Genomic DNA, 24,475 nt, shown 5'->3' with positions numbered 1-24,475 from the left:
GAGAGAGAGAGAGAGAGGGGGGGGGGTGCACCTCGCTGGAGGAGCCCCGTGATGTGCTTTGGTGTGGGGGAGGATGAGGAGGGGAGGGGGTAGAAGCTAGCCTAGCTACCACCAGGCAGATAAACACTCAGCGGTGGCTTGCGGACTCGCAGCAGTAACATGGCGGCACAGTTAGCCAACGCTAACGTCGTTCCACCGTCGCCTTCGCGAAGGTCAGCTCAGCCCGTGACGCACGGAATCTAACCCAGAAGAGGACGGACGACTTGAGCACTAACACGTAAGTGGGCATTTTTGTGTTTTTTTTTCTTCCCCCCCGTCAACGAGTCCCGGTACAAGCAAGCCCCAGCAACCCCGCACCCACCACCACCACTACCACCTCCTCCTCCACTAGCTCGTCAATCTCGGTGGTCTGAGCGATACGTACTCGGGCTCCTTTTTAGCTTTAGCTTGGTTAGCTTGTCGGCCAGCCCTGGTGTCAATAATGGGGATTTATCTGCCCCGCGAACTCAATTAAAACGCATTGAGAGGGCGAGCTTGCAGGGCTCTATTTGGCCATGTTTGTCAACGGCGTGTTTACAAAAGCAACCGGTTGTTGATACTCTCCGTTACATAGGCGATATATTTGTTAATATTGTTTTGTTTGTTTTCTGTGTTTTTGCTGAGCGAGCGAGTACGAGACGAAGTTGGATCAGTGCGAACGTAGTTAGCATGCTAACGAGCTCCATGGCTTAATGTGTCTTTCTCCCTGTATTTTGTGCGGCCATTCACCTCGCAGAACTTGGTGAAATCACAGCCGAATTGTGCCAGGGGAGCCGAACTACCGCGTAGCCTCGCGATATCAAGTTCGGCAACAGTGACGGCGAGTGAGTCTGGGGGATTTGTATAAAAGTAGGGCGAAAAGGCATTCGGGTGTCGCTGTGCAACTCAGGTTTTCGCTTTGTTTTGAGTGCATAAATGGACGTGCGCAGTAAATCCGTTATTCGCGCGGATCAGTGGAAAACCACACGTAATTGACGCCTTCCTAAGAATTATTTTATAATGTATCACCTTGTTTGAACCCAAAACATTTTAATGCCATTTTATGTCATTACCATGAAAAAAGAAAGGATTTGTTGACGATTTCACGCACGTGCTAAAAAACACTGACTTCCATAACAACTTTGGCCATACTTAACTCCTCCCGACACACGTTTGTCTCAGTCGATGCCAGTTCCTTTAACATACTTCCTTGGCACCATTGACTGTACATTTGACCTTACTTGACACTTCGACAGAGCTTCTGCAGAATCGTGTTTGTTTCAGAAAGAACGCAAAAACTGTATAGCTGTGCAATTGTGAATAATAAATAGTGAATATGCAGGGGATGACTGTATTTGTGAAGGCCTCCTGCTTGACTGGTTCTAGGCTACACATGCACAGTTGTCTTTTGCAGTGACTTGTCAATGCCGCTAATGCAGGCGGAATGCATCCCGAGGAACCGGTTAAGCGGTTTCCCTGTGCCCACCTGACGACACGCCAGACCTCTGAGTCCTGTCACGTCACTGGCACAGGTCCTTGACATGACATGTTGTACAGCTGCCGGCACGTAAACGAGTCATGGCCTTCTGTCAGACGATGGAGTCAAAATGGACGGACAGACACGACATATAAGTTATGCAAGTGTATTTTGCTAAGCTTGCAAAATGGTGGATGAATCTGTTTCTGAAGTACAGTTGGGTCTAGGGACTTCAGCACTGCAACGGTTGGTTTGGAATAGTGGGCTAAAAACTGTCAATGAGGAAGTTCTACTTAGCAGATTGACACATGGGCGAATCATCATTTGCGTTAGAAAGAAATGTCAAATTTTGTTGTCGTTGTGTTAAATCAAATTTTATTTATCAAAAGTATCGGCGCTCATATCGGTAGGTAAATATTTAGTGTTTCCTCCATTGCCCGAAAAACTTGAAACTAAATTCTGTATTACGACCTGTAAGTAGTCGGTGTCCTTTGCCCTGTGATAAGGAAGCTTTGTTGCATCACCTGACTGATATTGTAATCATGTGACCCTTGTTTTCCAGCCCAAGCTGACATTTTTTTTTTGTCTTTGCTGGATCCCCCTCCAAAACTTGCGCAGCACTCTCGTCCAGTATCAGCCTCTTAGTTTGAGTTTACAAAAGACAAAATGTTGTAATCATTGGCAAATAGAAATTCCATGTCCGTAAATGTCAACTCCAGTCCTGTAGGTGGCGCTAATGCACAACACTAAATGGTGAAACTATAAACGAGACAGAAGCACAAGTATATAGTGTACTTGCTTTTTAGCGTTAAACAAACAATGGTCACTACGCGGCTTATTGCGTTAGCTTATCCGTCCATCAGTCCTTGTGTAAGGGCTGCAGTGTTTTCTCAACAGGATGCCTCCCTCCTTCCCTTCCTCCCTTCATCCCTCCCTCCTGCTGATATCAGCTCGGGCACCTCACCCTGCTGTCTGTGCATTGGCGTTGCCATGGAAACAGCCGTGTGACAGGTCCTGGGTGGGTGTGAGGGATGAGCCGCGGGGGTAATGGCCAGGCTTACAGTAGCGACAGGATTGGGGGGGGGGGGGGGGGGTGAAATGGTTGATGGGACACCGTCACGAAAAAGGAGGGGCGAGACTATTTACCCCCACTGCGCTCCGAGGCGTTCCGTCATTGTGTTGTTTGAACTGACCTGGAATCAGCTACGCCGCCCGTCCGTCTACAGTATCTGCATGGATTGGGAGTGGGTGTCGTTTTTCTGCCAAAGAGGGCGAGATGGAGTCGATATGCATCATCAGAACGAACCCTGCGGGAAATGCGGCAATCCAAAAGTCCGAATCAGGTGGCAGTCAAATGTGCATAAAGAGGAGCCATGATAACTGCTAAAGCTAACGTAAGAGCCAATCAGCAGAAATTGCGTGGTGCACTTTTAACAGCAGTGAACTTGCAACAAATATTTAAGCATACGACTTCTCGTGTGCTTCCCCACTTACAGGTTAGCTTAGCGGTTAGCATGGAATTTTCCATCTTCTCCTGCTTTTAAAGATTAAAACAGAAGCTCAGCGAAGACTCCATTAAGGTGTCCTTGACTAAGCAGCGATACCAGTTCTTCCCTTTTATTTGCCTGTCAAATTTTGGACCGGTACAGTCGCTTTTGTTAAATCGTTCATTAAAAGCAAGAGCGGTAACGCGACACCTCGCCACCGACCGACGCCTGCGTCTCTGCGACCCAAAGCGCTCCGATGTAGGTCAGCCGCTGCCGAGTGTGTATTGATCCCGAGCTAAATGATACTGCTGGATGTGCTAGCTCGTGGCTAAGAATGTGCCCGCCGGCTACTTTGATTTGAACGGAGGGTGAACGAGAACGAGGCTACAGAGAGCGAACCAGGAAAAAGGAACGTGTAAAAGAGGCTTGATGCGACCTACCAAGCCGTCAAATTTTCAAGTTGACTTTGAGCCTCTTTCACACAGGACAGTCAACAGGACAGTGAATTGCTTCCGCCACACTGTGTTTGTGCTACTCGGTGCTAGCATGTGCTTGGCACAGCAAGGAATCCTTGGCACCAGATGGAGGGGGAGTGAGAGGAAAATCCTCCCGTTCGGCCAGCTCGTCCACCGGACTTGGACTGCCGCGACTCGGCCAAATGACAACCTGGAGACTGGCAGGCAGGGCCGAGGTTGGCGCGGTATGCGCGGCAAGGCCTTTTTCTCACCTTCTCGTCATGAAGCCACCAGAATGCGAGGCGGCGCTTGCGGGTGCGTTTGGTTTGTGCGCGTTTTTGTTTTTTTTCCTTGGGATTTAACTGACCGGCGTTTTGCTGACTCAGCAGTGTTCCCGCACAGATCCGCGTCGCGGCTGTCTCGACTCTTTTTTTTTTTCTTCTTCTTCTTCTTTTCTTCCTCACCACTGCAGGGGGTTTCCTGAAGTGAACCGCGTTCCCTGTGTCCTCTCTCCATATTGCGCCAACGAGATATAGCTTCGTGTGAATATTATCCATAAATCAACCATCTGCTCATGTCCTGTTCCTGACTTGATGAAAAATGTACTTGGTGCAGGACATAACATGGTGGCCCTCATTGTTTGCACTTCTCAACAACCATTTTGACTGTGATGGCTTTTACGTTAAATCGTCATCGGGGTCTACCTGACCTTTCTGTTTCAGCACGGGACTTGCTTGAGAGAGAGAGAAAGAGCTGCCGTGCTTGGCTTGTTCCTTTTCTACCCCGCTTCCCTCCACTGTCTGGTCCAATTACATGTTCCAGCGTCAGGTCCTAATCAGCTCATGCCGGGGGTTTTAAAGTCATGCCCGAAAATGTTGTTCTCACCACGTTCGAGCGTGAAGACGCCATCGACCTCCGGCTAAATGTTTTACAATTGCCTGTCGCACACTTGAGGATCGTTTCAGGCTTTATAGTTAATCAAGTCAGTGACATAGTTGTGTCAGCTGACACCCCCCCCTTCCGCACACACACACACACCCCTCCCTTTCCTACAACTGTACAGCCTCGGGCCTCGACTGGAACTCTTTCCATACAAAGTGTGACGGGCATTAAATGGCAGCCGGCGCTCAAATGGTGCGCAAGAGCCGAGGTGCTGACTGGTCACAAGATCTGCAATGACTTCCTGTATTTGTTCCAAGGGACCTTTTTGCTGTCGTTTTTTTCTGCCATTCAACTTGAGCGCCATAAGCTATGTCGACTCCCGATATCGCCGCCGAAGCAGCTGCCATCGGAGCAGCAGATGTGCCGGCACCTGGCGCGGGTCGCCGTCAGAGGCGGCCGTTGAAATCGGCTGGCGTGGCGTCAACGCGTTTATAAATACCTTCCAGTGAGCGCTCCGAGTTTGTCGGGCCCCGGGAGACAAAGTTCGGTTGAAATTCAGAGCTGAAAGACTTGTTTGTCGAGCTTTTGCACCCCCCCCCCCCCCCCCCCCCCCCCCCCCCCCCCCCCACACACACACACACACCGTGTTTACACATGCAGATAACAGCGTGGTGAGCACAGTCGCGGACTGAAGTCATATTACTGAAGCAACAAGAATTTTTTTTGTCATTATGTGTGCAACAAAGCAAACCCCCATAAGATAATTTTTTTTTAAAGAATAAAAATTTCATTTGTGTTTATTTAATCGATTTTTCTCTCCTATGACGTTGCTTGATTTCCCAACGACAAAAGACAAATTGACTTACTGCATGAAAAAGTCATGAACCTCAAAAAGAAAAAGATCGATTGTCTTGTTTGCCGTCATTGACAGCGAACGCACGTTCCCACCCGAAAAACGCCCACGCCAGGCGTCTCGGCCGTGTTCTCTTCCTAACTAAATTGAATCTTCTCTGAATTGCCGTTCGTTTGTGGATCTGAAGCGAAACTATAGCGTGACTCACCCAGAGCAATTAGATCAGGTGTTTTCATTCTCATTGAATCGAAGGCCATCGGCGGGTAATTCATAAGGCACCCGCTCGGCGCTTCAGTGGCGTTTAGCCCCATCGCGACCCTCAGCCCGCTGTTGTCCCGTCAGAACCAGATTAGCTAGCTCATTAGCATTGTTCTCCCAAAGCCGGGCGTTAAAGCCTCAGTTCTGGTTCTGCTTCCCAACGAAGGAAATTACCACGTTGATTTATTTATTTATTTATTTTCTCACACCCTCCCTTTGTCCTGTCATTCGATCCGCCGATCGGGCACGAGCACGTGACGGCCTTAGAGCTCAGAGGAAATTCCTCCGCGGGATGAGAACTTTAGCGCCTGGCAGGAAAGTAAAAAGAGGAAGGCTGAGAAATGCGGAATTATACTTACTTGATTAGTTGGCACAATTATGGTCTTCAAAAGCCCCGGCGGAGCTCTCGTACCGCTCGTAAGTTGTATTTGCTAATTATCTAAAGGGGAACATGACTTCTTCATGTGTCTCATTAATTGTGCACCATGATTAGAAAGGCGTACGCCATGTGATTTTTCAAGCCCTCCTGGGAGATGAAAAGACCTTGCAGACATCTCATCCCAGTTGTGCTCTAAAGTCTCTGAGTTTTTTTAGTTCAACGCTCTGAATTATTTCCAAATACGAGATTTGCTTTCATGCATTTTCAGATGGTAAATATGCTGACTCATCATGGTTTCCCTTGTGCCTTTTGGCTTGCAGAAGTGGATGAGGCTCGGAGCTTTCCTGATGTTGTCGTCTCGCAGCGATGGCCTGAGGGACTCTGCGCACTGAAACCAAGGTGATGGGGGAAGGGGGACCTCTCATTAAATGCCAACCACTGAATCCAGAAACAAAAATTGAAGCGGTTTTTGGGCACTAGGCAGGTCTCTCAACTGGTCGTATTTGTAGGTAATTTTGACTCCTTGGGATTTTTAAGGCTCTTCTTTGGTTATCAGATAAAGCCACGAAGCTTTTCTTCTTTCACTTCTTTCTTGTCATTTTCACTCTTGTGTAAGAGTGAGTCCGGGGTGTTACACTAAGAAACTTGTTTCCTAAAATCGCCATCACCTCTCCGTTGGCTCTTGTAGCATTTCTAGTTTTTTTTATTTGTTATTTATTTAGTTTTTATTCGCTTTCACCTTAGGCAGATGTGATATTTCCGTAAAACCCAAAATGGCAGCTATCAATGCTAACCGTTAGCATGCCAGTGGCGTTTTGCATTGTTTGCTAGCCTCAAGCGGACTGTGCCAAGACAAATGTGCTTGTTTTGAAGACGAATATTTGGTCTGACTGTAAAGTTCATTAAACAGCTCAAAGCCTCGTTTGTTTTATGATTGGAAGTTCACCATTTGCCAAACGGCTGCTTATTGTTTCTCCCAAGGCACCGCCGTACACTGTTAGCTTACGACAAGGTATTGAATGAATTGAATTTCTTCTCCCCGATATTTTCTCCCTTCCTTGACCGTGACCTCGCGGCGAAACATCTGCTTCAAGGTAACGGCAGCTGTCGGCAACGAAGAGAGTTTGACTGAAGTGGGTTTTGATCCCGCCTCCCCCGACTCCCCTTCCTCCGACATGCTTTCTGTGAGTTTTGGCTCCTGGCACCTCTTTCCCAACCACCATTCAAATATTTGGATGGAAGGTCGGTCAAAATCTCTCCGCTGACATGCAAGCTCCTTCTCTCGCTCCTTGCCGTCCGTCTCCCTATCGCCAGACAGGACGGCTCCGGCCATATCCCAGAGCGTCGGTTCTGGTGATACCTAAGATACGGTCTGAGCAAGGACACGCACCTGCCATCACTTCCTCGTCGTCACCGGCGGTCTTGGCCCCGTGCAGACTGTCTGTCTGTCTTGTCATTGAGACGTGGCTCGCCTGTTCCGACGCGGGAGCCCCCCTCGTATTGCTCTCAAACGTACAAGCGACCCGCCGTTAACTGCCGTGTCAAGGAGAGAGGACGGAGGCACCCAATCGTATCCGAGCTCGGCGGGGCGCAGCCAATCGGCACCTGGAATCCCCATGGTAACTTGGCCGACCAATGGGAATAACTTGCGCCATTTAAAGCTATTAAGGGAATTTAACAATCTGCCGTCATCATTAAGGGAAAACGCTTCAACTCCAACGGGAGCAATGGGAGGTTTGTTTTAAAGGGGGAAAAAAAAAACACTATAAATGAGCCGAACATGCCGTTGCCTTTGGAGTCATCTGTCATCTACACGCTGCCCCTCTTGAGTGTCTAATCACCTTTTGCTGCTTCCAAAGTAGGCCATTCCAGGCCAGAAGCTTGTTTCTCTCTCTCTCTCTCTCTCTCTCTCTCTCTCTCTCTCTCTCTCTCTCTCTCTCTCTCTCTCTCTCTCTCTCTCTCTCTCTCTCTCTCTCTCTCTCTCTCTCTCTCTCTCTCTCTCTCTCTCTCTCTCTCTCTCTCTCTCTCTCTCTCTCTCTCTCTCTCTCTCTCTCTCTCTCTCTCTCTCTCTCTCTCTCTCTCTCTCTCTTTTTCTCTCCCCCCCCCCCCCCCCAAGCTACGCTACATCTGCTCTATATTGTGCTACCCGTCCTGCCTTATGTAAGAAAGGAGGAGTCAGCAGGCAAGCATGTGCGCTTGTCATGTTTCCATGGCTGGAATAGATCGCAGCACTGAGCGCATGTGTGCTGGCGAAAGGCAGAAGGGCCGTCAGGAAGTTGTTGCCCTGACCTCAAACTCGAGAGATTTGTCAAAATTACCATTACAAAGGCTCATTTGCGCAGAAAAAGTGTTCATGCAACCGATCGTGTTGCATTACAGTTTCAAATTATGCTGCAGTTTGAGAAAAAAAAAAGAACTGTTTCACAACTGAAATAAAAAGCATACAAATTCTAGGTAACAGGACTGCATTTTAACATTTTCACAATTTCTTTTCATTTCCAGAGGCTGATATGCGTTGAGGATGAGCGGTATCGGGGAAAACTCTTCCGACCCTGCCAGGGCAGAGTTGCGAAAACGTAAAGAATGTTCCGCAGAACTCCTTGGACCCAGGTAAGGCCAGATCAACAATACTTCACAATAACCTCAGAAAACTCTATTCGTTTTAGTTTACGATTAGCAAATGATGTACTTTTTTTTTTTTTTTTAATCATTTATCGAACGATGTACTCCTTCTTTCTCAGTCCCAAGCGGAGCAACGAGAAACGCAACCGCGAGCACGAGAACAAATACATCGAAGAGCTGGCTGAGCTGATCTTCGCCAACTTCAACGACATCGACAACTTCAACGTCAAGCCCGACAAATGTGCCATCCTGAAGGAGACGGTCAAGCAGATCCGGCAAATCAAGGAGCAAGGTGCACGCTAATAATAATAATAATGATGATAATAATAATAATCATTATGATAAAAAATATTAATCACATCCAAACGTTGGAAGCCACCCCGTACAATTTAATATTGTCCTAAACAGCATTAGGATTGATTAATGTTCTTTCCATCACTTCATCATGTAACGCTCATAATCCAGCATGGCCTCCACCATCCCGAGCCAGAACATCGGGCACATCAATCAGCGCCGCCCAATTATTTGCACAGATGCTTCTCCTGAAGACATCTCAGAACCAACACGCGCATTTTTCTGTTATCCTTATGGTTGTATTTAATCACGCCTAAAATTGCCTTTTCTCTTAAATAATCAAAAGGAGTAGAAAGGCTTTTGGATCCAAAAATAGTTTGAATTGCTCCTGTTGCTGCGACCGGGCGTATGGAGATGGTTGGAGTAAGTTTAGACCCAGCTGGACCACGGCGTGGTCTAATTATATACGTGGCCGGCGATGTCATCTTGTTTTATGTGACAGGAGCTGTTATGTAACATGAGCAACGTAACGATCAAAAGACGAGAAGAAAGAAAATCACCCTTGAACGCCGTGCGATGAGCTGTCCAAGTTGGTGTTAGATTTAATAAATAAATAAATAAATAAATAAATAAATAAATTTGATGAACTCTCAAAAATGTCCCTTTGCCTGACGTCGGAACATTTAGGAAGGAAAAGTACTTATATTGTGACAATATCGTCCAGCAAAGGCGAAAAAAGGTGGGAAATTACAAAACTAGCACCAACATTGTCAAGTTTTACAACCTCGTGTCCTCTCGCCTACTTTTTTGGGCTCGACGAGGCGTTTCAATCGCCACATGAATGCAGCCAATCACGTGTCTTCAATTTCCACACAGAGCGGCGCATTCATCTCTTGGCTCGTTAATGCATCAGCGAGACCTCAGCGGGGGGCCACGTGGGGCGCACGGCCGGGTTATACGGATCCATCGCTCAATGTCAGCGCAAACCCTCCCAAGAAGAAGGGCGCCTCAGAAAAAAGTCCGGCGACCGATAAAGCTAATCCGTAAACAAGCCTGCGAGCGCTCGTGAAGGCGGCGAGCGTTGAGGGCAAGAAGTGGCGGCATTGTGAAGAAATGTGTCGAAAACAAACAAAAAAAAATATTGTGACGCAATTCACTCAAACTCTCTCAATGTTACAAATGTATTCAAGCTCAAGCTTGTTTTTTCCTTATATTACAACCAAACTCGCAGGATCTAACACAAAATGTTTTCTTTGTTTTTTTTAAAAGTCAAATGTTTCAACCTTCTCCCCGCTCACAGAAAAAGCTGCTGCCGCCAACGAGGAGGAGGTGCAGAAGTCGGACGTTTCGTCGACGGGCCAGAGCGTAATTGACAAGGATGCTTTGGGACCCATGATGCTGGAGGTACCGTGTGCAATGAAAGGGCCTGCTCGGGCGCTCTTCATTTCACTTCTTTCATTTTTCTCTCACGTCGGATATGTGCCGCCGAGGGCTATTTATAGCTCCTGCGGTCCGGCGTCATCAAATCGGCACACTGACTCGTGGGGGCTAAATATAGCTTGTGTTCGTTTAAAGGATACACTAAGAGGGAAGCATATAGGTTAATTCTGGAAATGTTGCCATTGTGGCGAGCAGGCGAGCCTCGTACATTAGCATATCCGCCGGCTCGGCGTGACGCAAGCGCTGTCTGGAAAGAGGCTCACTCCGTTTCTGGGTGCCCTACTTGTCCGGCCTGTGGCCTTTCTTCACACGGAATGCACTTATCGCGCCGCGATAGATGATCTCGGCCGCGGCTCTATTTTCAGCCGGGCTCGACTTTGGAGGAAGCGTCCGTGGACGTTTTCATGCGTTGATGCGCCCGTGCAAAACAATTAGGCTAATGGCGATTAACGTCATCGTAGAGGTGGAAGAGGAAACGCCTTCTCAGATTAACAAAATTCAATGTAACCATAATAAAAAATGAATAATAAAATAAAAGCAATCTGTTGACTTGCTGTCGTTGGCTGTCCCGCGCAGGCCCTGGATGGCTTCTTCTTCGTGGTGAACATGGAGGGCAACATCGTGTTTGTCTCGGAAAACGTGACGCAGTACCTGCACTACAACCAGGAGGAGCTGATGAACACCAGCGTCTACAGCGTGCTGCACGTCGGAGACCACGCTGAGTTCATCAAGAACCTGCTGCCCAAATCCCTCGGTCAGCCTGCGCTCCACTTTTAAGTTATTTTTGAAGAATTTGGAAGAAAAAAAAAAAAAAAAATACATCAAGTAATTGTTTCCGCCGCGCCCCACTGAAAAAGGGTGCTGGTTTTTTTTTTCAGATAGTGCGTTCCACTTTTTCTCAATCTATACATTCTTCATTTTCTCTTCAGCCGGATGGCGAGAGTCCCCCCGGCGCTCTTGCGTCTAAGCCGCCTTTTCAGCTAATTAGCTTCCATTTTCGGGTTTCTCTCTCCCCTGTCAACCGCGAATCCCTTCCTATAATTTCATCTCGTGCCTCTCACGTCACATCAAGGGTGTGACTTTCCCATTTTTACTCTCTTTGTTCATTTTATATGAGCAAAGCTATTTTTTTATTTTTATAACATTTGACTTCAGCCTCTTTTTGCCACCGGAGGTGATTTTCAATCTATGTCAGTCCCTCCCCCCTCGGCGCTCGAGATTGAGGTCTAACGAGCGCCCGGCCATCTGGGCGGGAGAGCGAGTGGCGAGGAGGAGAAGAAGAAGCACCCGGCAAGAAAAAGGAAAAAAAAAAAAGCATCATGCGTGGGGCTGTGTCCCAGATAACTGGGAGATTATCATCAATGCAGCGAATGAGATCAGCAGATGGAGTGGGACGCGACTTTGCTAGAGTCGCATGTGCGTTCTCTAGACGCACATGTTTGGCTCGGTGGAGCTTGACTGCAAACTTTAGAGCGGCTCCAAAAAAACAAGAGCAAATTTATTATAACCTATCAGAGTTAGCTGAATTTTCTCCCCCTTCCTCCCCCCCAGTGAACGGCGTGCCGTGGTCCAGCGAGGGTCCGAGGCGAAACAGCCACACCTTCAACTGCCGAATGCTGGTCAACCCGCACAGCGAGAGCCCCGAGCAGGCCCACGAGCACGAGCCGCCGCAGCAGCAGAAGTACGAGACCATGCAGTGCTTCGCCGTGTCGGAGCCGAAGTCCATCAAGGAGGAAGGCGACGGTACGCAAGTTGAAAAACACACCCACCAAAACCGGTCTGACTCATGTGTTCACTGACGCTCAAAGGTCATCACTTCCGCTCATAAAAGACGACGGGTGGCGGGGGTGCGCCCTGCTCCCCATCGTCATTAATAACTCCATTAATGATGCTGCCTGGGAATAACATCCATTTCACCCCCACCCCCCCCTTCTCCCATGCTTTCCATATCCTTCCACGTACGTCCTCATCTCCGTCTTCTCCCCTCCACCCGCAGACTTCCAGTCGTGCCTGATCTGCGTAGCTCGCCGGGTTCCCATGAAGGAGAGGCCCATGTTGCCCACGCACGAGAGCTTCACCACACGCCAAGACCTACAAGGTACCAAGAAAGCGCAATACGATTCAAGTCCACCAACATCAGGACACGTTCGAACAACAGAAGCGCGAGGCGGACCAAGAGCCCGCTAGGCCAACGTGCTGCCCTCCACACTAACGCGCTAGTCCAATTACAGCAGCATCGGGTACACAAGCGCAGTCTTAACAAGATCCATTAGCCTGACAGATGGCATGGCCTGGTTTCTCAGCTGAAGCGCATTACAGTGGAGCAGGTGTTCCTCACGTTATGACTTTGGACTGACATTTAAAAAAAAAAAAAAAAAAAAATCATAATGAATAATTTCAGAATTGGTATTGAAATAAAGTTCTGTTTTTCAGGCAAGATAACCTCACTGGACACCAGCCTGCTACGGGCCTCCATGAAGCCGGGCTGGGAGGACCTGGTGCGTCGTTGCATCCAACGCTTTCACTTGCAAAACGACGGCGAGATGTCTTTTGCCAAACGGCATCAGCAAGAAGGTAAGTCCTGCTCCCGGCGGGACGTTTTTGTTAGCGGTCCGACGCCTGTGATTTTATACGCTTGCTTTTTGGTGCAGTCCTTCGCCACGGCCAGGCGTTCAGCCCCATCTACCGCTTCTCCCTCTCGGACGGAACCATCGTGTCGGCTCACACCAAGAGCAAACTGGTGCGCTCTCATGCCACCAATGAACCTCAGCTTTACATGTCGCTGCATATTCTCCAGAGGTATGTCCAAGAGCAGAAATATTTCTCTGCGTATGACTGCTACCTGTTTGAACTGTTCTGTGTGTTGTTGTTTGGCCTCCAGGGAGCAGACGGTGTGCGGCATGGCCCAGGACATGGGTCCCGCTGCCCAGGCCCAGGCCGCGGGCATGGCTCCCAAGCCTGTGAACTCCTCCACACCCTCCATGACTCCTCCAACTCCGGGCAGCTTGCCAGGCACAGGACCTCAGGGCCAAGACATCAGCAACAGCACGCCTTTCTCGCCGCCGGGCCCCGCCGGGCCCAGAGAGCCAGCGGCCATGGGGGGACACATGCAGGGCTACCGCTACGGTTGCCCACCACCGCACAGCCACGCGGGGGGGATGCAGCCACCGCAGCAGGGCCAGAACTGGAGAATGAACAGTCCCTCCCGCGCCAGCCCCAGCCCGGTGGGCGGCCCGCATCCGCCTCAGCAGAACTGCATGCTTTCCCCCAGGCATCGCGGCAGCCCCGGGGGGGCGGCCAGCCCCCGCGTCGGCCTCCACTCTCCCTCCCCGGTGGGAATGGGCGGCGGCGTGGCGGCCGGCCATGGCAACAGCTACACTAGCAGCTCTCTGTCAGCCCTCCAGGCCCTAAGCGAGTGTCACGGAGTAGGTCACGGGCACACACTGGGGTCTCCAGATCGACGGATAGGCTCCCCGGCTAGCGCCCCTCCGGGATCGGGGGCTCATCCTGTGCCGAGACCTGGACCAGGCTCGTTGGACTCTTTTGAAGCGGGGCAGGGGGGCCACGGGGCGGGCCCGACGGAAAGCAACCCGGCCGACCCAAAAGAGGAGCGTGAGGATGACGCTCACGCTCGTCTTCACGACAGCAAAGGCCATACTAAGCTGCTGCAGCTGCTCACCACCAAACCGGAACCTCTGGAGACGCCCCTGTCCCCAAACGCGGGGGCCGAGGGGAAAGATGGGGCCGGGGTCCGCAGCGGGCTACCCGGAGTGACTACGCATGCCACATCCCTCAAAGAGAAACACAAGATTCTCCATCAGCTGCTCCAGAACAGCACGTCTCCCGTGGACCTGGCCAAGCTCACCGCCGAGGCCACCGGGAAGGAGCTGGGCCAGGAGCAGGGCCAGGGTGCTACCGGCGCAGACGGCGCCCCCAAGCAAGAGCCGCTCAGCCCCAAGAAGAAGGACAATGCTCTGCTGCGCTACCTGCTGGACAAGGACGATGGCGGGCTGAAGGACAAGGCGCCCAAGCTAGAGCCTGGAGAGGTCAAGGTGGAAGGGGGGGGCAAACATCCGCTCGTCAAAACAGAGAAACCAGATGTCGGCTACGATCGGGCTGAACAGGTTAGTATCTTTTTTTGTTACGAGGACGAGCGTCCGCTGCTAATTGCTTGTGCTGTCGAGTTCTCATGTCCAAAACCACCTTCTCCAGAGCCCGCCCATTCTCTTTTCTAATGCGTAAACAGCGCATGCAATCGGATCACCGACTGCCCGTAGTGAGATGGAAGCGCTCCAATCATTGCACGGCCGCTCCACAGAAAGCTCACTTTGTCAAATTCTGGCCCTTCCGGTTGGCACTTTTTTTCCCCAGTTGTCTCCACCAAAAAGCACGATATCTTTTTAAAAGTTGGTTTGGCGGCATGAGCAAAGAGAAGCTGCATCCCACCCACTTCAAACGACTGTGACATTTGGACGAAGCCCCCGCGGCACTCCGGCCATTTGATCCCTGCTCGCGTTTGGCCCGGGAATCTGCGGGTTTGGCAACCAGCTCGGGTCATGGCTGGCACAGAAAGAAAGAAAGAAAGAAAGAAGGAAGGAAGGAAGGAAGGGGAATGTGAAGGAGGAGGGAATCTGGAATGAACAGGGAGAGACTTGCTGGTGAAATTTCAATTGCTATGTTGTTGGTATTTTTGCAGTATTACTGTGATGCAATCACTGATGCACCTATTGCAGGAGTGCGCACAACATCTCCTCCACACTAAAATGGGGGCTTACTGATAGAAAAAAATCATACATCAGGAAGGGGGCCAATACTCTGACGCCACTGTACAGGGAAACGAGGAGTGGATGTTGGGCGGGGGGGCCTCGGGTAATAGTCGGACCACCGTAGCATGGAAACAAAGAGGGGAGAAACACAGGGAAGCGCACATAGCCTCAGGAGAGCCCAGCCTCGGCAGGCGGAGTGAGCACGATGAGCCATATGCCGCTGCCATGGTGATAGTGGCAAGGAGGCAAGCACTTTAAAATAGAGCCGGCGGCCATGTTTTGTTTTACGCTGCATCGGCTATAAGGGGAGCGAAAAGTCGTCCCCTGTAAAACATCCCGAGAACCAAGTTTGATTGTTTTCTTTAAATTGACCCGATGCAGTATTGAGAATACTTTTAGAATTGCAAATTCTACCGATTCTTCTTCAATTAATTATTTTCTTCTGGGGCACGTTTGCCTTTTCTGGCAGCGTGCATTGCATGTGTGTTGTCTTTAGTCATGGACGCTGTGACGACTTCATTATCTGGCGAGTGGGCTGCTGGTGAATGGCTGCTCGGCCATGTGTGAACGATGACTACTCGATTTGAGGGCGGGGAGGAGGTGGGGGGAGGGGTCTAACCTCACCCACTGCTCCCACTAGTGTCACCCCCCCTCACACACATCCTCCTCCTGTAATGCGCACAATTGTTTGAGAACTGAATTATTGATGCAGGACTACATGTGAAATCAGAGCAGAGTTGACTTGTGGCGAAAGGCAGAGGGGAATATTATTGTGTGTGTGTGTGCGTGCGTGCGTCTTAATTTTCCACTGTCATCAACTTTGACCAAATGAGTGAAAGGCACTTCCTTGACTGCACAATATTCCTACTTCGACATAGCAACTTACCGCTGTCATCAAAATGAAACTAAAATCCAACCTGTGATCGATATCTCCAATTCAGGTCAAACTACGCTCCTTGTTTTTTGTCCAAAATATTTTGAAACCGGGTGTTTTTAAAATAACATAATTTTAGCTCAACCCAAAAACTATATTCACATTCATGATTTTTTTTGTTTCCCCCCCCCCCCCCCCCCCGTGCTTACAGGAACTATGGGTTCTGAAATTGTTTCCTCCTCTTCCTTTTACGCTCAGTTCTTGCTGTGTACCCTCGTCGTTCCTGCGCAGGATGCGGATCGCGTTACACTGCTGCCTTGAAAACAGCGAGAGATTGATAGAAACAGGAGCCATTAAGTGTAAAAGCGGCGTGGCCGAGAGAGTAGAAAGTGAACGGGGGGGGGGGGGCATACAAGTGAGAGTGTACAGGAGCATTACATCATTCCTGACCTCATTAGGGCTTTTCACTGTCTCACTCCCCTCCTCCACACTGACTGTATGTAGCGCTCCCGTATATCCGGAAAGTGACTGAAAACGCTAGCTCACGTATACCACACTAAGCAAAGCTAACAATGGCCGACTCCGCTCGCTGACGCGCACGTCACTCACCAGGTCCTATTTATGATGAAGTGGGCTCGAGGTTTTGTTTTATTCCTTCACCTCTACATCCTTTTGGGTTTGTTATTTGTAAGTAGATGTGTTGGAAATAATGTATCTATTCTGGTCTACTCAATGCAACTGGTCTGTTAATCAGCTCAGTGGCCTAGTAGTGTCCGCCCTGAGACTAGAAGGTTGTGGGTTGAAAAACCCCGGCCGGGTCATACCAAAGACTATAAAAATGGGACCCATTGCCTCCCTGCTTGGCACTCAGCATTAAGGGTTGGAACTGGGGGGTTAGATCACCAAATGATTCCCGAGCGCGGCACCGCTGCTGCTCACTGCTCCCCTCTCCCCCAGGGGATGGATCAAAATCACATGGGGATGGGTTAAATGCAGAGGACAAATTTCACCACACCCAGATGTGTGTGTGACGATGATCATTGGGACTTTAACTTTGACTTTAACTTTAAAAATTGCTCAAAAACCAGAATCCTTTGAAATATTTAAAGGTCCCAAAAAACAGTATCATCATAATTACATGTCCTTGTAGCTAATTAGTAGTAATTATAAGTAAGTTACTTTTTGGGGGCAATTTGTAAATATAACTGACTTTTTGAGGTATTTGCCCATCAGTTTAATTTTGGTAGTTTCCTGTTAAGAACAGTTGTGTAGTGGACTTCACAGTGAGTCTTCATGTGCTGTCCTCTGGTGGCCACTTGTAGCACTTGCAACTTATTTATCTCACTGCTATCCATGTCTTCAGATTTCACACGTGTCATCCATCTCCTTCTCCTTTCCGTGCGCAGTCCTCGGAGCTGGACGACATCCTGAACGACCTGCAGAATGCCCAGCCGCAGCTGTTTTGCGAGCCGCGGCCTGTCTCGCTGCCCAGCCCCATGGACAAGCAAAACATCATCAACGACATCCTGCAGATGTCAGAGAGCAGCCCGGCCACACCGCCGCAGCATCCGCAGCACAAGAATGTTACCGGTGGCATGGCGCCCACCAGTGAGTAGCAAAGCACACAAGTACTCTCACGCACTCAAATACATACTTGAGTAATTATTAGTATTATTATAGTATTAGCTTTGTTTTGTGTGTTAGTTGAGCGGTGGAAGTCTTCATTCTCCTTATGTTACAGATTTCGGGGGCGTACGGCCGGGCAGGGGCGGGCCGATGAGGAGTGTGTCGCTGGAGATGAGCGCCACGCCGCAGTACCCCATGAGGACCACCAGCCCGTACGCGCTGGTTCAGCAGCAGCAGCAAAGCATGGTGGGAGGACACGGCATAATGGCGAGCCAGGCCAATATGGTCGTCCCAGGTGTGTTTGTAAAATCCTAATCCCACGCTCAAGGCTTTCGACGTATGTTCATGTACAGTACAGTAACTCTCACTCTTGTCTCCATCCAGGACTCGTGGGTCCGGGCGCTCCTCGGCTTGGTATACAGCAGCAACAGCAGGAAGGCTGGGCGGGCTCAGCCTCGGTTCCGCAGCTGGCCCAGAGTCGGATGGGCCTGGGTGGCGCTCCCATGAGGCCAGGGCAGCCAGGACCTCGGCAAATGCTCCAGACCTCCATGATGCCCAACGGTGTGGAATACCAGCACAAAGAGACTCGCTCGCTCGCTCGCTCATTCGCTCACTCGCTCAATCGCTCGCTCGCTCACTCGCTCACTCACTCACTATGCTTAATCGTTTCTGTTAACCACTTAAATTGCCGTTTAATATTCACCAGTGCTTTAGCGCCATCTTGTGGTGTCTTCAAAACAAAATATTCTTCAAGAAGAAGAATTCGCGATTAGTGAGCTGCAACGAGGTTAACGTTCCCAGTAATAAAAGGAAATGAACAATTAATATATTTTTTCTCAGAATTTGATAAACACTTCTTTAACCACATCTACAAATGAGGCGTCGATTTTTAAAGCCCTTGACCGCAGCAGTTTGCCAACACAATTCTAGCTTCATGCAAAACAGCAAGTACAGAGACAACTGATCATGACAACACTCGTTCCAGTCAGGAACTTTTTAAACTGGATCCTATAGAGTATTGTTCTTTTTTTTTTTTCTTGTCACCGTTTAGCCCAACTTGACATGGACATGAGTATGGTCGGCCACTTCTCTCAGCAGCAGCAGCAGCAGGCTCCGCCCAATCAGACGGCACCTTGGCCAGACAGCATGATGCCCATTGAGCAGACTGCTTTTGTCAACCAGAACAGGTATCACCAAAATCCTGGCAAATTCACAGTCTGGGCCCATGTCCTCTGAACACCCCCCTCGCCCCTCCCCAGGTCGCTGCACCCGACTCCTCAGGAGGACTTGTTGTGCAGCATTGGCCTCGGTGAAGGGGGTCCGGTGGACGAGGGGGCCCTCATGTCTCAGCTGTACTCAGCGCTAAAGGATTTTGACGGCCTAGAGGAGCTGGACCGGGCGCTCGGTATCCCCGCTCTGATCGAACAGGTGACTTCTAAAGACCCAGCTGCCATTGTACTTTGAAAATGACAACTGCCATTTCACGAAACATCCGCTAAATTAAATTAATAAAAGTGGACCGTGCAAAACGTGGCTTCACTCAATCTCCTCGTTTTAGTTTTCATGTTTCCCCACTATGTTTTCAGAATCAGACGCTAGACCAGGACCAGTTTGCGCAGGACCCCTCCTCCATGATGCTGGAGCAGAAGCCCCCCATGTACGCCCAGCAGCAGTTTGGCCCGCCCCCGTCCCACATGGCGCAGAGGGGCTACCCTGGCGCACCCATGCAGGAGCCAGGCTTCCACTCGATGGCCGGCCAGATGACGCCGCGTCCCGGTTACCCAATGATGAGGATGCAGGCCCGGGCGGGACTCAGGCCCAGTGGGGTGGTGCCTAACCAGCCCAACACGCTGCGCCTTCAGCTGCAACATCGGCTTCAGTCACAGCAGGTGAGTCGGACTATTCAATTGTTTGATTTTTCCTTAACTGCCCTGCGATTGGCTGGCATCCGGTTCAGGGTGTCCCGCGCCTACTGCCCGATGACAGTTGGGATAGGCTCCAGCATGCCCGCGACCCCCATGGGGACAAAGCGGTCCAGAAAATGGATGGATAAAAACTTTGCTGCAACAAATGTTTTTTTTAATTTTTTTTTTATTGTTCCTTTTTGTCTTCCTTTCCTTCCTATCAGAACCGACAGCCAATGATGACTCAGATGAGTAGTGTGTCAAATGTGAACCTACCTCTAAGATCCAACGCTCCCAATCAGGTAAGCCATCAATCCACTATGCCCCTCAGCTGGAGAAGATGGGCCCACGACTTGTGGTCTTTCCCGCAGGGGACCATCAATGCCCAGATGCTGGCGCAGCGTCAACGCGAGATGCTGAGCAACCACTTGCGACAGCGGCAGCAACAGCAGCAGCGGAGCATGGCCATGCGGGCGCAGGGCCTCAACCTGCCGCCCAACATGAGCGGGCCGCGGATCCCCCAGGCCAACCCCCAGCAGTTCCCCTACCCGCCCAGCTACGGTACCGGTACAGGCCTGGCCTCGTCACCTCCCCCTAGCAGCCCCTTCTCCTCCCCCTCGCCTCTCTCCTCCCCCAGCCTGCCGTCTCTCCCCGCCAACCCCCAGCTGCACTTGCATGCCACCTCCTCCTCTTCCTGCTCCACCCCCTCCCCCTCTTCCCAGCAGATGATGATGATGATGATGGGAAACACAAACATGATGGGCGGACAGTACGGGACCGTACTCAGCCCCCAAATGCAGCACAGTGCCTTTCAGTTTCCCAACTCAGGTACTGCTTATCCCGCCCCGGCCGGCCCCCACATGCACACGTGGTTCACCTCAAACGCCCTCATCGTGTGCTGATATGATCACCCCCCCCCAAAAAAAAAACTTTCCTGATTGAATATCAGACTGTTTGGAACCACTAAAATACAAATATTTTTGCACAGTATACATTTGCTTGCAAAAATGTGTGCGCTTTCAGGAATGTCGACGTCAAAAAGGCAAATTAATTCCTAAAGGATGCGAGTTCTAATAATTAAGCTAGTTATACACTTTGTGTCCACACTAGGGCGCCCTAACTCCAGAAATCCAGCTCTTCTTCAAACCATGAGCGCGAATTCACCATTTAACTCTGATTTTCAGAAAGGGTTTCACAGCTCTAATGCGGCAGTAAGTTCTCCTAAGGAAGTTGCCTTATACCATGAATCAGATATATCTACATTATTCCATCCAAGGCTGTTTCATTTTCCTTTCTAACCTCATTGCTTCCGACCTTGCTTGCAATCAACATCCCGAATGCCCACTCGAATGCATTGAATGACGCTTTCTACGATCATTTTTATTTCATTCATTTTTATCACATTTTGGTGTTGTCTCCTTGACCCATTTCCCTACCACCCCCCCGCCCACTGTCACTACAGGTATGAGCCAACAGGCGGAGAGTGGTTTCGGGGGTCCCGGTGCACCACCGAGCCCTCTGCTGTCCCCACGGGTGGCACACGCCCAGCAATCCCCCATGATGCAGCAGGGCCCGGGCGGTACCCCCTTCCAGGGCTCGTCCGACATCAATGGCTGGACGCAGGGCAATGTGGCAGGGAGCAGGTAGGGAGGGGCAGGGGAGACCATTTGTGATTTTTGTGGAACAAAAATCACCTTTTGTGATTTGTGGTCCTTTCCTTGGCAGTATGTTCTCACAGCAGCAGGCGTCCCCTCAGTTTAGCCAGCAGCAACAGCAGAATAATGGCAGCCTGTTCAACGGTGTCCCTGGCATGGGCCAGATGGGCGTTGCATCCATGTCCTCGCCCGGCTTGCCCTCCATGGGACAAGAACCGGTAAGGTGTCATTAACTGCAGCTTCTCCACGATGCTTTCAGGGCCAGTAAAAGCCCATCAATATTTCAGCGGGCGGACACAATCACACCGATGTCAGACAATAGAAACATATCGGCACTTGGATTATGTCAATTATTTAACCTTTGCCCATTACTGTGCATGTTTATGCAGTCAACTACTTCAGTTGTTTTTGTTTTTTTTTCTTCTTCCAGAAATACTGTTAATTCGCATTGAGTTGGACTTGAGATGGAGCAACAACAAAACGTGTACGAACGTAAGCGAGCCAACAGCCCTCAAAGATTACGAAATACAGTCAGGCTTCTGTCTGCATTCACCGTAGTGTGACTTACTGTAGGCCCCCTGGGTACGAGGGGCAAACCACCTCCCCAATCCCCCCCACGCCCCGATGAATGTATTCCTCTCAGCGGACTGCGGCTATTTACAATCTCATTGTTAATATTTCACCCCCCCCAAAAAAGGAAAACCTGACTTTTGGTTTTCCTTTCTGAAGCTTTTCCTTATTGTATGACGACAAAAAGTTTTAAAAAAGTTTAAAATTTTTGTTTAAAAGTTTCTGAAGACAATTCAGAAACGTTTTTGTTAGCCTGAAGAGGGGGTAGCAGGCAACACTGCAGAAGAGCGTTTTGAGGTTTATATAGTGTATTAAATTAAGTTTTATTTTTCTGTATAGATTCTGTTTTACTAAGAATAATTCCTGTAGATGGCTGAATCCTTGTAGCATCCGAGACTTTATGAGATTATATGAGCTTATAATTAAAAACAAAAAAGTCCAAATCCAATGACTTGTATATACCAATAAGTGATACCATGGTTTTTCTATTTATTAGATTTTTTTTTTTGTCTTTTGAAGGAGGGGAGGGGCACTGTCTGCTGACATCATCATATTTCTTTGTTTTCAGTGCATCCGGTACAAAGCAGAGCAGGGCGGGGCGGGGCCGCGATGTATACAGTGTACAGATGATATCGCTTCTTGCTTCTTGCCTTTAGCGCAGACCACCACCAAACGAGACCAGTCGAGTCGACACAGCCATACAATAACTTTTGTTCCAAAAAAAAGTGCTTTCTATGTTGTCTGGAGTTTGAAAACAAAAATTGCTTCATGCAAGCTGCTAGGTGCATTTTTTGGTGTCATGTAAACAAGCAATAACTGTTTTTTGTAATTTTTGTACAGTTTCCTAATTGAGAATAAGGACACCTTTTTTTGGCTGTGCGTTTGGATGCAGTATTAAAACACCCTTTTTCTTTCTTAAAATGCCGTTTGTAACACTCACATGTTTTAGATTATGCAGCACTGGCTCTTGACAGACAGCCATATTGAAATGTCCTCAGGCAACGATTCACCTAAAATGGCGCGCAACTCTTTTTTTTTTTTTTTTTAATCTGTTAAATTACAAAGGGTGGGGAACCTGCAATTGTTAAAACATTAACGTCATTGAAACGTTAACATCTGAACCCGCAAAAAACAAAATAATTCTGACACTGCAGAATTAACAAGTGGTCCATTCTGTTGTTTTGGTATTGCCCCTTTCAAGCAAAACATATTTGCCAGTGCCTTTCACACGGAGCCCGCCATGACGCCGGTGGCCGTTGTCATGATTGCGTTCAACGCAACAGGGTGGGAGAAGTGAGTCCCCCCCACTCCGCTTTTTTTCTCACACTGCCACCATTCCACTTCGTATCACAGCACAGAACTTTGCGTGTGAACCAAATTGCGATAAGAGCTCCAGATATTGCCACCAAAGCACCAGTTTGGTGAAAAAGAGGCCAAACTGGCAAGCAAAAATATTTCTTGCAACTTTACTTGAGAAGAAAAATAAAACCTAACGTTGCTGTTATAAATGTCAATTTATATTTTAAAGGTGGTCCGACTTAAATTACTTAAGTTGTGTTTAACAATGTTTTATACTTTTTGCCTTAGGAAATGTCACTAGCTTAATGCTAACGCTTAATGCAAAACTCCATAGACAGGCTAATAAATAGCGCCCACGTCGCAGTGCCCTTTAAGCATTGGCTATTTGAACACAAATAGTGGAGCAACACAAGTATATAGACGATGCAGATTTTTAGATCTTTATTCTTTGCAAAAATATTAGTGAAACTGGAGCACAGTGCAGCTCGAATGGATTAATTTATTTCCATTCATTTCAATTGGGAAGGGTGATTTGAAACGTGTTACAAATTGATTCAATTTGTTAGTCAAGGAGTCACTGTTCTTCCTCCATCCCGAGTATGTCACACAAAACACACACTGGATCCTGTTTTTTTTAATTATCGTAATGTCTCTGGGAGAAACAGAAAACGGTTCCCCACCCTTCTGATGTGCTGCGACGCTCCATGGAGAAAAGCCAAATAACCCTCACACACCTCAATTGGAGTTCAGAACTTTGGTTTTGACATGCTTCTGATCATAACGATGATGTCAGGTCAACAGGGTCCAATCAGACGCGGCGTTTGTTGAACGTATCGCCAACGACTTCTTCTGAAGGGCCAACCCGATGCGACTTACGAGGCAATCCTCAACAAGCGCTGATTTCGATTGTATCAAACGAGCCTTCTTGAGCGTTTTTATCCCTGCCCGTTGCAAAATTATTTCCAAAGAACGTGTGAAGAAGCCATGTGTAGGTGCAACGATCACTTTCCGCCCCCGATCCTGAAACAGCTTTTGCTATTTTTAATGCCCTTTTGTATTGTCTGCCAATTTACTAGAGCTAAAAAAAAAAAAAAAACTAGCAAATATGCCTTAGATCTCGTCCGCTCTTGTATATTACGTGGCCGTGTGTATACGTTTGTATATGACTTGTACAAAACCAACCGGGTGCGACATCATCATTCACAAGGAAGCGCAATATGTTAATGTATTATAATAGAGTTTCTCCCAGGAACGCTTCGTTGCTTTTCCACAGCTGGTGTGTGCGCGGTTTTTCCTGCATTGTTCACAAGAATCACACTGTAGCCCTCCCCCCCTCCCTTTTTGCAACCCAAGCGTGTGTGAGCGCGCGCGTGTGAGCGTGTTTTATGCAAAGTGACACGAGAAGTTAAAAACCACGGTTATGCAAGTTGTCAACTATTATGGCTTCGCTGATGCTATTTGCCTTGTAAATAAAGAATTCTGTTATTGACATATTTCACCCTGCTGCCTTTAATTGTTTCACCCAGCAAAACAAGTCAGCATATTTTTTGTTGATTATTTCTCCACTCTCAAGCCATAACATTAGGTACATCTCATAGGCAAAAGTGATCATGAGC

At 48.9% G+C, this 24,475-nt stretch overlaps 1 protein-coding gene across 5 annotated transcripts; it reads left to right on the top strand.

Moving 5' to 3' along the window:
* Nucleotides 1–66: 66 nt before the first annotated feature.
* On the top strand, nucleotides 67–24,357 carry ncoa2 (nuclear receptor coactivator 2). Of its 5 annotated transcripts, none has more exons than XM_049749071.2 (22): nucleotides 67–277; nucleotides 6,130–6,208; nucleotides 8,312–8,419; nucleotides 8,551–8,723; nucleotides 10,026–10,129; nucleotides 10,742–10,919; nucleotides 11,717–11,908; nucleotides 12,162–12,263; nucleotides 12,599–12,739; nucleotides 12,817–12,964; nucleotides 13,047–14,289; nucleotides 17,212–17,413; nucleotides 17,547–17,726; nucleotides 17,816–17,992; nucleotides 18,483–18,618; nucleotides 18,691–18,859; nucleotides 19,018–19,320; nucleotides 19,560–19,637; nucleotides 19,707–20,163; nucleotides 20,798–20,978; nucleotides 21,061–21,208; nucleotides 21,421–24,357. In XM_049749071.2, exons 3-22 carry the CDS (start codon nucleotides 8,331–8,333, stop codon nucleotides 21,430–21,432), a joined length of 4,413 nt encoding a protein of 1,470 aa, XP_049605028.1. In that variant the 5' UTR covers nucleotides 67–277; nucleotides 6,130–6,208; nucleotides 8,312–8,330; the 3' UTR covers nucleotides 21,433–24,357. The 5 variants fall into 5 exon arrangements, with proteins under 5 accessions (XP_049605028.1, XP_049605030.1, XP_049605032.1 ...); XM_049749075.2 differs by having other exon boundaries at nucleotides 68–277; nucleotides 19,707–19,896; XM_049749074.2 differs by having other exon boundaries at nucleotides 68–277; nucleotides 19,707–19,902.
* Nucleotides 24,358–24,475: the final 118 nt, after the last annotated feature.

This window comes from Syngnathus scovelli, chromosome 18 (assembly GCF_024217435.2).
Source record: "Syngnathus scovelli strain Florida chromosome 18, RoL_Ssco_1.2, whole genome shotgun sequence".
Classification (NCBI taxonomy): domain Eukaryota; kingdom Metazoa; phylum Chordata; class Actinopteri; order Syngnathiformes; family Syngnathidae; genus Syngnathus; species Syngnathus scovelli.
The sequence above is the reverse complement of the archived record's forward strand: the minus strand, read 5'-3'. Positions and strand labels throughout refer to the sequence as shown.

Bases quoted from the DNA above. Each gene is read 5' to 3' on its own strand.
- ncoa2 (XM_049749073.2), top strand. From the start codon at position 8,331: ATGAGCGGTATCGGGGAAAACTCTTCCGACCCTGCCAGGGCAGAGTTG. The intron at 11,909-12,161 runs GTACGCAAGTTG...CTCCACCCGCAG, and splicing joins CATCAAGGAGGAAGGCGACG to ACTTCCAGTCGTGCCTGATC. The intron at 17,727-17,815 runs GTGTGTTTGTAA...GTCTCCATCCAG, and splicing joins GGCCAATATGGTCGTCCCAG to GACTCGTGGGTCCGGGCGCT.